The 12,622-nt window shown below is 43.5% G+C and overlaps 1 protein-coding gene across 1 annotated transcript in view; it reads right to left on the reverse strand.

Annotated features, from left to right (window-relative positions):
• Positions 1–12,622, reverse strand: part of PLXNA1 (plexin A1) — a 515,790-nt gene that overhangs the window by 252,547 nt on the left and 250,621 nt on the right. The window contains 3 exon segments of the mRNA XM_048489929.1: positions 1,616–1,769; positions 2,670–2,793; positions 10,583–10,683. Of these exon segments, the coding sequence (XP_048345886.1) occupies positions 1,616–1,769; positions 2,670–2,793; positions 10,583–10,683 (379 nt within the window).

Raw genomic sequence — 12,622 nt, forward strand, 5'->3', positions numbered from 1 at the left:
TTTCGCAGCATATAATCAATATGTGGGAGGAATATTAGATGACAGAAGAGGACCAGAGGCTTCTGATTGTCTTACCCAGAATATATATTAGCAAACAGTTGGTATCTGAATTCCAGGGACAAGGAAGAAGCTTAAACCAAAAGCCTTCCTATGGATCAGTGATATTTAAGAGCCATTTGTAGAAGGTATTGAGAAATAAGCATTTGCCTCAGTGCATTTAGGATAGAAAGTGAAGCAATGTGTTACAATTATGCCTCAACTGAAAAATCAGCACAGACGAAGCACTAGACCTGTCACATCTTGCTATGTATAATTAAGGAGAAGAATTGACCTTCCCATCCTCCCTCCCCACAACATATCCACCTCAGTCCCTTGTGTCTCCACATTCCCAGATTTTCCATACTCCTCTCCCACTGATACATAATACTGCACTTCCTCACAAAACATTAAAATGTTAATATTTTCTGCACTAGTAATACACTGAGTAGCTGAATTTAGCAAACAGCAAAATAACTGGAGCAAAAAGACTAGGGTGAGCCTCATTCCACGGGGACACAGAACGAGCAAAATATTTCTTCATGGAGCAACATCTTTATAACCCAAAGAAAACAACTGTCTATCTGGTACAATATTATGTCACCCTTCCTCCACAGAACTCAAAGCAGCAGACATGGTTTGTCCTTCCCCATTTTATTCTCACAACCCTGTGTGGGTGGGTTAGGCTGAGAGACTGTGCAAGGTCACTCAACTAGAGTTCAGGGAGGCACCTTATTTACAATTTTTAGGAGATGCTGCAAGGCTATTGTATTTACCAGGACGTTTAAATCAGGTATAAATGGCAGGTACCTCGGGTGGGGGGTGGGGGGGATTTGAGGTTTTATTTTGTTTGTTTCAAATTGTGATGCTTTTAATTATGATTTGTAAGCTGCCTTCAGCCACAAGGAAAGGGTAGGATATAAATATGCTAATAAATAAATCAAATAATAAACCCAATAAGGGTTCACAGCAGCATGGCAATTTGAGCCCAAGTCTCCCAAACCTTCATCCAACTCTCTATTACATGACACTGTCACTGTATACTCAGTGGTGGGATCCAAAAATTTTAGTAACAGGTTCCCATGGTGGTGGGATTCAAACAGTGGCATAGCGCCAATGGGGCTGGGCGGGGCATGACGGGTGCGTGGCTGGGCATTCTGGGGGCGGGGCATTGCTGGGCGGGGCTGTGGCAAGGAAACGAATGCACGCAGGCGCAGGCTGCCACGCACACCAGTGCACCTCCTGCTGGACTGCTTCAAGTTCTACGTGCTACTACCTCTGTGTATGCTAGACATTTTTATGGAATCAGACACATTGCAAAGAGAACTGTTGAGTCCTAAATGTGGATTTCTTCAACTCTTATCAAAGAAGCAAAGGTCTATTTCCACTGTACAAACACTACTGCTTGGAGTGAGGTAGCAACCATTTGTAACATTCAGTTTCCCCTCAGTCATGTAAGATGTGAATACCCACAAAATTACACACAAACACACTAGACATACTTTACCAAAAAGCCTGAGCAGCAGTTAACAGTTTAAAAATAAACTTGGTATAAGCTGAGGAGGAACCCCAGACTAACCTTGACCCCTGGTGATAGGGATGACATCCTTTGTAGAAGGAGAGCTGCAGAAGATCCTGCCATTTTCAATGCGACTCTCTGACTCTGTAAAATCTTCAAAAGAGCAGTTCACACCAGCAGAGAGATCAGGGACATTCCAGGCCTGTAAAACCAGCTGAAAGCAGAAAAGAGAGAAAATGGTCACACAGGAAATATCGCTTCCATATTTCAATAGAACAAATGCAAATACTGTGCCTTTCTCACAGAAATCCCCCACCCTGTTTCAGACAGACTAACGCAAAACAGGTGGGATCAGAGGTGGGATCCAGCAGGTTCTCACAGGTTCCCGAGAGTAGGTTACTAATTATTTGTGTGTGCCGAGAGGGGATTACTAATTGGTGATTTTGCCACGTGATTTTTGCCTTAGTTACGCCCCTCCTCTCAGCAGTAGCGCGTAGAACTTGAAGTAGTCTAGCAGGAGGTGAACCGGCATGTGTGGCAACCTGCGCCTGCGTGCATTCGTTTCCCGCCCAAGGACTGACGCAGCGGCTGTGTCCTTGCCACAGCCCCGCCCAGGAATGCCCCGCCCAGGAATGCTCAGCCACGCCCCCGTTGTGCCCCGCCCAGCCCCATTGGCGCTACACCACAGTTTGAATCCCACCACCATGGGAACCTGTTACCAAAATTTTTGGATCCCACCACTACTTTCGTACCTTTTATCTTACCAGTCTCTATCAAAAAACCTGTGTGTTTCACCATTGCTGTGTTCAGATTTGTGAGTTGGGGCATTTTCTATAATGTGATGATTTAGAAATGACCTGGTGCAAAAAAAAATTTTGGGGTCGTGGTGGGGTGGCTGCCCATGGCGGGGGGGCATCCAGGGCTCAGGTTTGCCTAGGTACGCCTCTGCCCCCTTTGCTGAGGGGGGGCTGGTGAGGGAACCTGTTACTAAAATTTTTGGATCCCACCACTGTGTTAGATTTTAGGTGAGGCCTACTCAAAATCCTACTCAGGTCTTCTCAGTGGAGCCTATGCCCAGAAAAATGTTCTTAGGATTGCACAGCTAATCACCTACCAGGACTTCTGACATTGTGACTGATACGTTCTTAGGCTGGACAGAGAGTTGGACACACTGGCGCAGATCCGAGGCAAAGCGCTGAGGCTCCTCAGCTCGTTCACATCTATCCTTCCGTGAGCAGCTGTGGGAGGAAGAAGGCATCATCCATGAGGAAAATTTTGTACTGAACTTCACTTTGTGGTTTATTTCTTATCTTCCTTGTCTTTTGGTATTCAAAGAGGCCTCCAATACTTAAATGTTTCATGAACAGTAGTAAAATCAATAAAAAACCATATCAACCACTGATTTTAAGAAATATTGTCAGCTTTCATGTCCAAACAGCCAATTAAACAACTTCCATTATCAGCACAACATTTCCTCACAAAGCCCTGTTCTTTTATAATTCCCCCCTCCACAAACTTTGCGGCTCTCCCAAAGGAAATGTCACACCTGAAGTTCAGACAGCGTTAAGTATCTTTCCCATTTATTTTTCCTTTTTCGATATACTGGTTTTGAAGCAGATACCAAAGGTTGGTCGAGAACTCCCCTGTAGTGACTGCATTGAAGCAACCTTTCTTAAGGCACACAACCTAATAAAGTCATCAGTGACTCAAACTCATCCCAACTTGGCACATTTCTTTTTCTAGCATGGAAAATTAATCTCTGTGTTGGAGGTGGAGGAGTATTATTTGCAACATTTCAAGCCATAAATGGCATGAGACTGAAGGATTGCCTCCACCACATGAACCTGCCCACAGTTTCTAATCTTCTGGTGGTGCCATGCTCTGTGAGACTAATCTAAATTATGGAGCTTTCCCAGCAGTTGCAGAGAATGTGGAATGAATTACCAGGTGAAGTTCTCTTTCTCCTGAACTCCCAATAATACATGGAGACCCAATTATTTCAGAAAGCTTTAGGCATGAGGAAAGTCACAGTTTAGACTTATTTCATGGATGCTATCTTGATTTGTATTTATAGTTGGTGCTAGTTCATACTTATTCTACAGGGTTGTTTCAGTTTTATATTAGCTTTTCTTGCTCCTGATCTGATTTTATATGTGCAACTTATTGGTTCGTTGCTTTTTTATTTTGTTATTCTTATGTGATGGTTTTATTTTATTGCTCTACAATTTTAAATCATTTTGGGTGTAGTGGAAACAGAAAGTCAGGGGTAAGAGTGACCTAAATAAGCAACCATTTTGAACACCAGCACATAAGTTCTCTTTGCCACAGTTGTGGTCAGGAAGCTATTAGTTTATCTTATTATGTCAGGAATTAAGTGTGGTTTGAAAAGAGGCTGCAAGTAATTTCTTTCCTTTTAGGAATTAAGTAACATTCATTTTTTTAGAGTCCTGCTGTTACCTGGCAATTTTAAAAACTTTTAGCATTATCTGTATTTTTTTCCTAATGGGTTGAAATATTATGCAAGATTTCTGTGGTTCAAATTTGCATTTTTGACTTATGCTTATTTGGATAACTATGGTGGCATGTTTTCGGAGAATTTTCCTGCTCGAACTTAGCATTTGAACACCTGAAGGCCAGTACTGTCTACTCCAACTGGCAGCAGCTCTCCAGGGGCTCAGGTAGATTATCTTTCACATCACCTACTTGCTGATCCTTTTAGCTGGAGATTGTGGGGATTGAATCATGGACTTCCTGTATGTGAAGCTGGTGCTCTGTCACTGATCCACATCTCCACCCCTAGCAGCTGCATTCTCTGATGGCTTTTGGCTAGCATAATAAAGCACTGTTGATTCAGGTAGAACATTTGCTGGCCTAAGTGCCTGTTTGAATGAAACCCTGCTTCAAATTCACGTACTACAAGAGTACCCAAGTCCTTCTGCTAACTCCCTACACCACCCTCTTCGATGTTCTTCCCACTCCTGGCATTTACCTCTCTCCGATGAAGTTCTGCTTCATGCTAGATCCTTCTGACAGCGGCATTTCGCCAGAGGGACCACTACCCTGCCCCCAGAGCACTATTCTATCTAGGTACACCAACTCCATTTAATGAACTCAAATGAGTTTTCTTGGCTTCCCCACCCTGCATCTGAGATAACATTATTTCATTAAGGAGAGCATTTTAATTAAGTGGAGGGCAATACAGAAAACCAGATACACAAGCGCCTTTCAAGGTCTCAGTAATCTTAGTGATTTATCTCTTGAGCAAGTGCTGGCATGACATCGCATCATAGAGCTCCTGAGCCACCGCAGCATCCCACCCATCTCCCCAAGGTACTTCAGGGAAAGAGATGTCTTTGAGTTTAATTAAAATGCTCCACATGGCTAAACAGTCAGGGCTTTGCAGCGTCTATGGAAGTTTGCTGTTCTAACATCAAACAAACACCATCACTGCCTGCATGATTTTTTGGTTGCTGTTTCTTTCCTTCGCTTGTATGTTCTGTCCTTCCTTCTGGAGGGAGACAGTCTACTACTGCCTAATGAAGGACGCTTTCAGCCCCATCCAAAGGGGGGGGGGTAAAAAGGGGGGGGGGAATGAAGCAGTGTAGCCTTGCACTGGTGTGTTTGTCAAACTCCACTGTAGTGCAGGCTTCATCAGAGGGTACAAATTGAGAAGCCTCTTGAGAAACGTATTCGGTTGGGGTACCAAGAAAAAAAGTAAAACTGTTAATACAATATGACATGCAGACATTTCAGCTAGGTGTACCCTGAGCGAGGAGGCTGCCAAACCACCATCTCTGAGTGGCAAAAGATACGCAAGTATTTGGATAAGGGGCATGACTCTAGACTTAAGCCATTCTGAATTGCCCAACCTCGTCCATTTAGCTACACAAGATTATTAAGTTGTGGCTTGCGACATGCAACCAAAACCTCTGATAAGATACTCTGTCTGACCAAGGGCTTACTGTCTCATCAGCCAGGCTGTTAGGCATAATGATTTTATGTCATCATGGAGCTGATGATCAATCAGTGATATGTTTAGCCGCATTAAGTTGCTGTTGCCCTAGTTTCTGGTCCTCAGTAAGGATCCTTTTAGCCAGATGCCTTTTTCCTCAGGGAGGAGGCCTATATACTAAGACATCTTGTCCCGTAGGAACATTTGGTAATGTCCCATTGTTGCTGTGAAATTGGACACTTTCAGGGCCAATGCTCCCAATGAATAGATCATCTGTCTATCATGCCCACTATTCTTCCTTCTTTGTCCATGGGGAAAGAATGTATGCTCCTTTGCGCCTGGATGGGACAGCTTCAATGACAACTGAATTTGCTTGCGTGCGACAAGGAAATAAATATTCATAACCTTCATCTCTGATCTGGAAGTGGTGTTCCAGCTTTCTTTTGATGCTGGTGCTGAGGTACTTTGCCCATATTGCTTGAAGAGTGTCCCACATTGCTTTAATTTGAATCAGAGGCATGAAGGATGCCCATTATAGGATCAGCCAGTTTGGTGTCAGCAAACCCTTAGACCAAGTTCAATGCCTTTGTTATCCTGACAATTTTCTCAGAACACTATTTCAGATCCTCTGTGGGAGAAATTGATTTCACATCACCCACCACATCCTCTGGGGATGGAAATAAAGTGGCCTCAAACTTGCTTTCTGAACCCTGTTTGAAGGTACCTTCGGACATCCACAGTTGATCAACATCATGTTATGAGGAAGTTTTATATGTCTCTGACTGCAGTTTATGGTGTTCTGTCGAAGTCTGTAGTTGTGGTTGAACTATATATGGAACAAACATGGTTAGACGGTTCCTTGATCGCATGGGGAGAATTTGAGGGACTTGGATCCAGGAGCCCTGTAGAAGGCAACCTAGAATAAACAGACCTGGAGGCTGGTCCCATGACCTTGACTTACACTTAGTTTGGATTAGTGGCAATGGAGCTTTGTTGACATTATTGCCTGAAGAATATGGTTGATGGTGTTTCAGGGCAAGGAGGGCTATCAAGCTCTCCTGTTGGTGAAGGCTGCCCTAAATGGAAAAAGCCTACCTGGCTTTGAAGTGAGAGAGATCATTGTGGTATATAAGAAGACATTTGCCGGCCTCAAAGCAGAAACCCATATCATAGTCAAAGTGATGAACTAGGTGAAAAACATTGGCACTGAGATGAATGCATCTGAAAAGGTGACATGTTTGGAGGTGACAGGTTCTGTCAACAATGAGGCAATGGGGAGTGCTGATTGTGAGGGGAAGGTGCTTTTCAGAGTCGAGGCAATGGAGACTTTTGGCATTGTGGCAATGGGCTTTGTCAGCACCAAGGAGGAGTCTGCTGACATTGAGGCAACTGACTTTTTCAGTGTCGAGGAAAGGGAAGATGGTACCTCTGAGAGTGGATTGAAGGAGTATGTTTTGCCTTCTTAGGAGGTGGTTCAGATGCTTCTTTATGTATGGGCCAGTGAAGACTTCGGGCTGAAGCAGCAGTGGGGATGGAGACAACTGATGGACCTTTGACTCCATTTTTTAGATGAAGTTTAGTGTTACTCCGGCTGAGGATCTGTAGCCTTCAAGGCATGTTCCCACAGACCTGCCTTTAAATGTGCAGCTCTCTCATTTCAGTCTTTTGGGCATCAAAGATTTACAGGCACTACAGATGCCCATTCAACGTGCCTCCCCCAAAACAGAACAGGCAAGAATCATGACAGTCGTTCTGTGCCATCTTTGTACTGCATTTGGTTCATTTTTAAAACAAAGCCACCTTTACCAATGGCAATGCCAAAATCCAGATGTCTGAAGTAAAAATTAACAGGAAAGCTTCAGATGTTTCTCTACTCACAGTGGCAAAGACAGAAGTGAGGGGTGAGTGCTCTCCCTGTCCCCATTGCATGCATGTTTGGGTGGGAAAATGCCAGCACAAGACAGAGCGGGGGTGGGGGTGGGGTGGAGTACTGCAAAGTTTCATGTATCTTCTAGAAAGCTTTGGAAAGTCCTTCTCCATGGCAGGCTGCACCTGTGCAGTCCCATGTGTGCCTGCACAGAGACCACAATATGAAGCCAAATGAAAAACAATTTAGCTAGGGTTTCGCAGAAGCTATAGTTAAATTCCAAGGATCAGCCCAAGTATTATCTTATAATCTAACTGAATTAAAGAGGTTTCACCTCATGACTAAAGGGGGAAGTAGCCTGGTCTGTGTCTCCAGAAGCCAAATTATAGAACTATCCCTTGATGATAAGAAAAATCTCGTCTCAGGCATCCATAGAATAGACCTCCCATGTCTATGAAACTCTGAATAGCATTGCCTGAGATCTCAGTCACTTGAGAGGTTATACGGGAACAGGCCATTCCCTAAGAGAAGTTAGGTCCAGGCTATTTAGGACTTTAATGGATATGATGAAGAAAGTAACAAAAGCTGGTACAACTGGGACTGAATCAGTCCATTACACCCTAATGGACTCTTTACCCAGTTCATTTTCCATCAGCTATAGCTTCCAAACAGGCGCCATTACTAGAGTGCATTATGGGTTCAGGAGTTCTAATCAGCTTCACAAATAGCAGACTGGTTTGCTTCTTGATTACTCAGTGACTTCCAGCAATTCTAAATCAATTCTACAAGCAGCAGCTCTCCTTGGCTACAATGATTTTGAATTCTAGTTTCCACCTCTGTCCATTTGCTTTGGAGGGGTCTGCTCTGACTGGAAGCACATCAGTGCCTGTCCTAGACTATATTTCTATTAATCATGGAAGACTGAACTCACGTGGGCATTGATTCATCCGGAACCTCCACATGCATCCCATTTTGCCCTTATAAGTGACTTTTTTTGCAGTTTCCCACTCAAAACCAGTATGATTTGACTGCTACAAACCTAGATCAAGAAATATGACTGGGTTTGCAAAGGGAGTCAAGGAAGTTCTCTTTGAAGGCTGGTCAAGTCAGCAACAAAAGGCTTCATAATCCAAAGGCTGACAAACCCTAGTTCTCCAGCATTAGTATTACTGGCCTCTGTTTCTCTCTCCTTTCACCCAATTCCATGTGCTCAGAATAGATGACAGCACTAAAAAAGACTATTGTTCAGAAGCTACCATCTCCTGTATAATGATGGGCAATTGGCTCCAGAACTGCAAGCTACTCTTTTGGGCATGTGGCCTGTGTCAGTCTTTGTTTGCAGGGAAGCAATTTTTAGTGCTTTCTAGTTCTCAGCCACCCCACACATTTGACATTCAGAATTCCCTGTGCATCAGACAGCTGAAAGTGCAGTCTGCCCGTCAATCAGCTTGGCAGCATATAATACAGTGACAAGGATAAGTAAATGCACCTCAGAGAGAGAGAGAGAGAGAGGGACCCCACTTCTTGCTACAACTGATGAAGACCATTCCTTCATCCCTTCTCCTGACACTATTCCTACCCTGCTGCCTTCTCCCAAGGTGCCAGTTCTACATTCACTCCTATGGTAGCTCAGCAAGATAAAGAAGTATGCCAGCAGTGGCATTGGACAGAGCTGTTTGTCACTGGGAAGGTCAGAAGCAAATTTGCTGAGCTGGATTATTTTCTCCTTCTTCAAGGCATAAGAGCAGCTTCAGGGCTGAACATGCACAGCAGACCTTGGCAGGAGCATCTAAACTAACCAACAAAGAAGCAGCTAATTGGCCAGCAATGCATCACTGACAGGGATTTCAAAGGCATTGGCGGCTGCAGGCTTAGGAGAAAGGGGGTGTTTAGAAGCCTGATAATGGCAGGGCAGGAATGAGAGTTTGGTCCAATCTGTGAATTGTCCCAGAAATGGAATGTCATAAGAGACTTTCAAATACATCATGGCCTATTTATTCTGCATCTGGCAATGGTGATTATTAGACCCTTTGCTGTTTTCTGCATGAAATCAGGTTTCTGGTCCTCAACTTTAACATGACACTTTATCTCACACAGAACACATATTCTTGAGAAGGTTGGGAAGTTAATCCAGAAAAAGCTTCTGGTTTAGGAAATTAATCCGGATAGGTTGGGAAGTTAATCCAGACAGAAGTTTCGTGACAAAATTAATCCTTATGCAGTATGGTGAACATTTCCTACACAAGACACATTTAGTCACCCAGTTTAACCACAGTTAAATAAAAATGGAATAATCTCATGCATGTACCTGGCTCCTCCCTCTGCCCCCTGTCTTTTTTCAAGAACCACAACAAAGGAATTCTGGTTTGAAACAAACTCCAGATAGCCAAGATATACAAAAATGCAGGTGAGCACTTTAACTGCAGTTATTTTCCTTCCATTAATGAAGAGACACAGGGATACACTCTGGCTTAAAAGCCCTGGGGAAGAGGGAGAAACCCAGCATGGCACAAATTGGATTCATAAACATTTTTACTTAACTATGGTTAAAATGGAAGTCTGAATGCAGACTTACAGCCTCATCCAAAGGCGGGGGGGAGGGGGTGGCGAATCCGCTCATACCTCTGAGGTATTTAGTTTAAGAATGGTGACTACCCAAGGTCAGCCAGCAAACTGCCATGAAGCAGTGGGATTCAAACCTTGGTCTCCAATATCCCAGTTCTAGGAACCATGTTATACCTATACCTATATCTCATAAAAAAAATAAAATGTCTTTTAAGTGTTCAAAGTGCTTCATGCACATTGGCACTGTAATCCTGTAACAATCATATGAAGCAGGTAAGTATTATGATAAACGTTTTGCCAATGGAGGAGGCTGATGCTAGGACAAATAGCAGCCACGAATCTCCAATCATCTCTCAAAGGTGAAATACAAGCACTCGGGGACACAGTTTGGATTGGGATCACACTGTGAGAAGGGGTTTAATCCTTTAAATCTTGATGGGTTTCTCTAAGCAGAAGACCCCCTCCTCCCAAGGACACACTATTCTTAGTCACTACTGACCCAAAACAAATGGTAATACCAGTAGATGGAATTATTAGCCAAGCAGTAAATTCAGTTTATGTGGAATTCAGGCTGCAGGAAAGGAGGCTTCCATAAATGGGGGAATCTATAAAGAGGTGCAAGATAAGGAGTGCACATACTCACATGTTGTGTAAAACACACCAGCCACAGTGAGGGTCCCTGGAGCCCAGACACAATGCACAGGTTGTATATTGCTCACAGCTCTCCACGGGCACTCGAGTCACCTGAGAGACCAAAAAAGGCAGATAAATCAGTTCATCCCTCAAGGAATGTCAAGTTAATCAAGTCCTTATCAGCTACATAACTAATAGTTCCACAAAAGCCCTTCTCCACTCAGGAGAGCAAGACAGATGTGCTTTGCATCAGAACTACAACAAGTTCATTAGAAGAGTAGAGGAGGAATTGGAACAATTCTAGAATTCAGAATAATTTGTTCTGTTCTTTGAAAAAAGAGCCATTTATTTCAATGCTTCTTTTCCCTCAAAGGACCATCCTCTGTATAATAGAGGATAGCCACAATATTTCTGTTAATGTGAAGCGTGCAATGGGTCTAAACTGAGGGAAACACAGTTCCACGGAGATGGGCTTGCTGACACTGCCTCATTTAAATAGCTTAAGATGAAATTCCTAAAAGAATAGAACCAGGAACAGGGAGGGGAAAGTATGTGAAAACATTAAAAGTGGTTAGGGATATGAAGATCCTTCTGACAGAGGGTGGGAATGACAACAGAAGTCTGGGAAATCTCACAGGAGAAACTTGTAGTTTCTATATATTTCCCGGAGAAAGGGAGGGAAGAAACAGAAGAGCGGGAGGTACTCTTTGATCAGGGATTAAAATAATTTCCCCAGATCCTATTCCTCGCTATCACCACATTAAAAACCCAAACACCACCAGCAGGCATGAAAGGGTCAACAAAATATAGGTCAGAGCCCAAAGCTCTTTCTCAGCCCAGTGTTAATGATCTGAGGCGCCCTGCTATTTCTTTGAGGCTGGTGATCAGAGCAGGGGGAGGGCAGAGGCAGAGGCCTGCTTCTGTGCTTTCAACTGTGTTCCCCAGAGGCAATCCTGCATCTAGGAAATTAAGCACTGGGGCTGTTAGTCCAGACCCTACCACAGAGTGGGGGTTTCGAACATCTGCTGGGAAGCAAAAGCTGCTAGGGCTGTCTGTCAGAAGGGAGGAGGGAAGTTGGAGGGCAATGGGAGTGAGGCAGAAGGCACAAGGAATCTATTCTACATAAAAGGTACTTCAGGAGGTACAAAGGGCTGGGAGCTGCTCGCTGAAATCCACACCAACAGAGTCTCTTTCCCAAAATATACATCAAAGTAGCATGATGAGTACACTTAGAGACAAAGAAACATTATTTTTACATTTAATTTTTATCCCACTCTTCCTTGACCTGGCAATTAAGAGAACTGCTCCTTAACCAAACACCATTAAAGGTGACCTGCCCAAAGTTCAACAAAACAACACCTCAGCCTTGCATTGCAGTGCCAGGGAAGCAGTAGTGGTTAAGAGTGCGGGACTACACTCTGTCTCAGAAAACGATGTTAGTGCGATCAGTTGAGGTGCAATGGTTGAGAAAATTGTATGCTTCTGTATTAGGATATAGTCTCAAATTAATTTGAGAATTATTATTCATTTTTACACACTGCCTCTGTCAAAATCATTATTTTGTACATTATTGAAGGTGGTACTTTGATACAAGAGCATTTATAGTTTATTGAACAGCTATCACCAATACATGCCTTTTGCAAATTGCATCGTACTTATTCTTGGAAAAATGGCTGATGGAGCGGAAGAAGGCGCATCTACTTCTGGTGAGAGCTCTCCTCACTATTATTTTAAAACTAATCACAAAGGGCAGACAATTTGAAGTCAGACCCAGCTGTGAGTAAAGGTGTGTGACTGAGTTAGGTGCCAATGTTGTAAAAGTAAACTGAATGCCAAAATGTATTTTTATTTTCAAACTTTCTAACTGATCGGGGGAGCAGGGCTAGGGAGGCCTTGGGAGCCAGGTGGAGAACTCTACAACAGAGAAGCTCTGTTATGTTGACTTCTGCAGCGAAAGGAACATACATCCCCTGCTAATATATTTTTCTGAGACAGACTACAATATGTGGAAGACCCAAGACGGAATGTCCACTCATGCTATGGAAGCTCA

The sequence above is a fragment of the Sphaerodactylus townsendi genome, linkage group LG03 (assembly GCF_021028975.2).
Source record: "Sphaerodactylus townsendi isolate TG3544 linkage group LG03, MPM_Stown_v2.3, whole genome shotgun sequence".
NCBI lineage: Eukaryota > Metazoa > Chordata > Lepidosauria > Squamata > Sphaerodactylidae > Sphaerodactylus > Sphaerodactylus townsendi.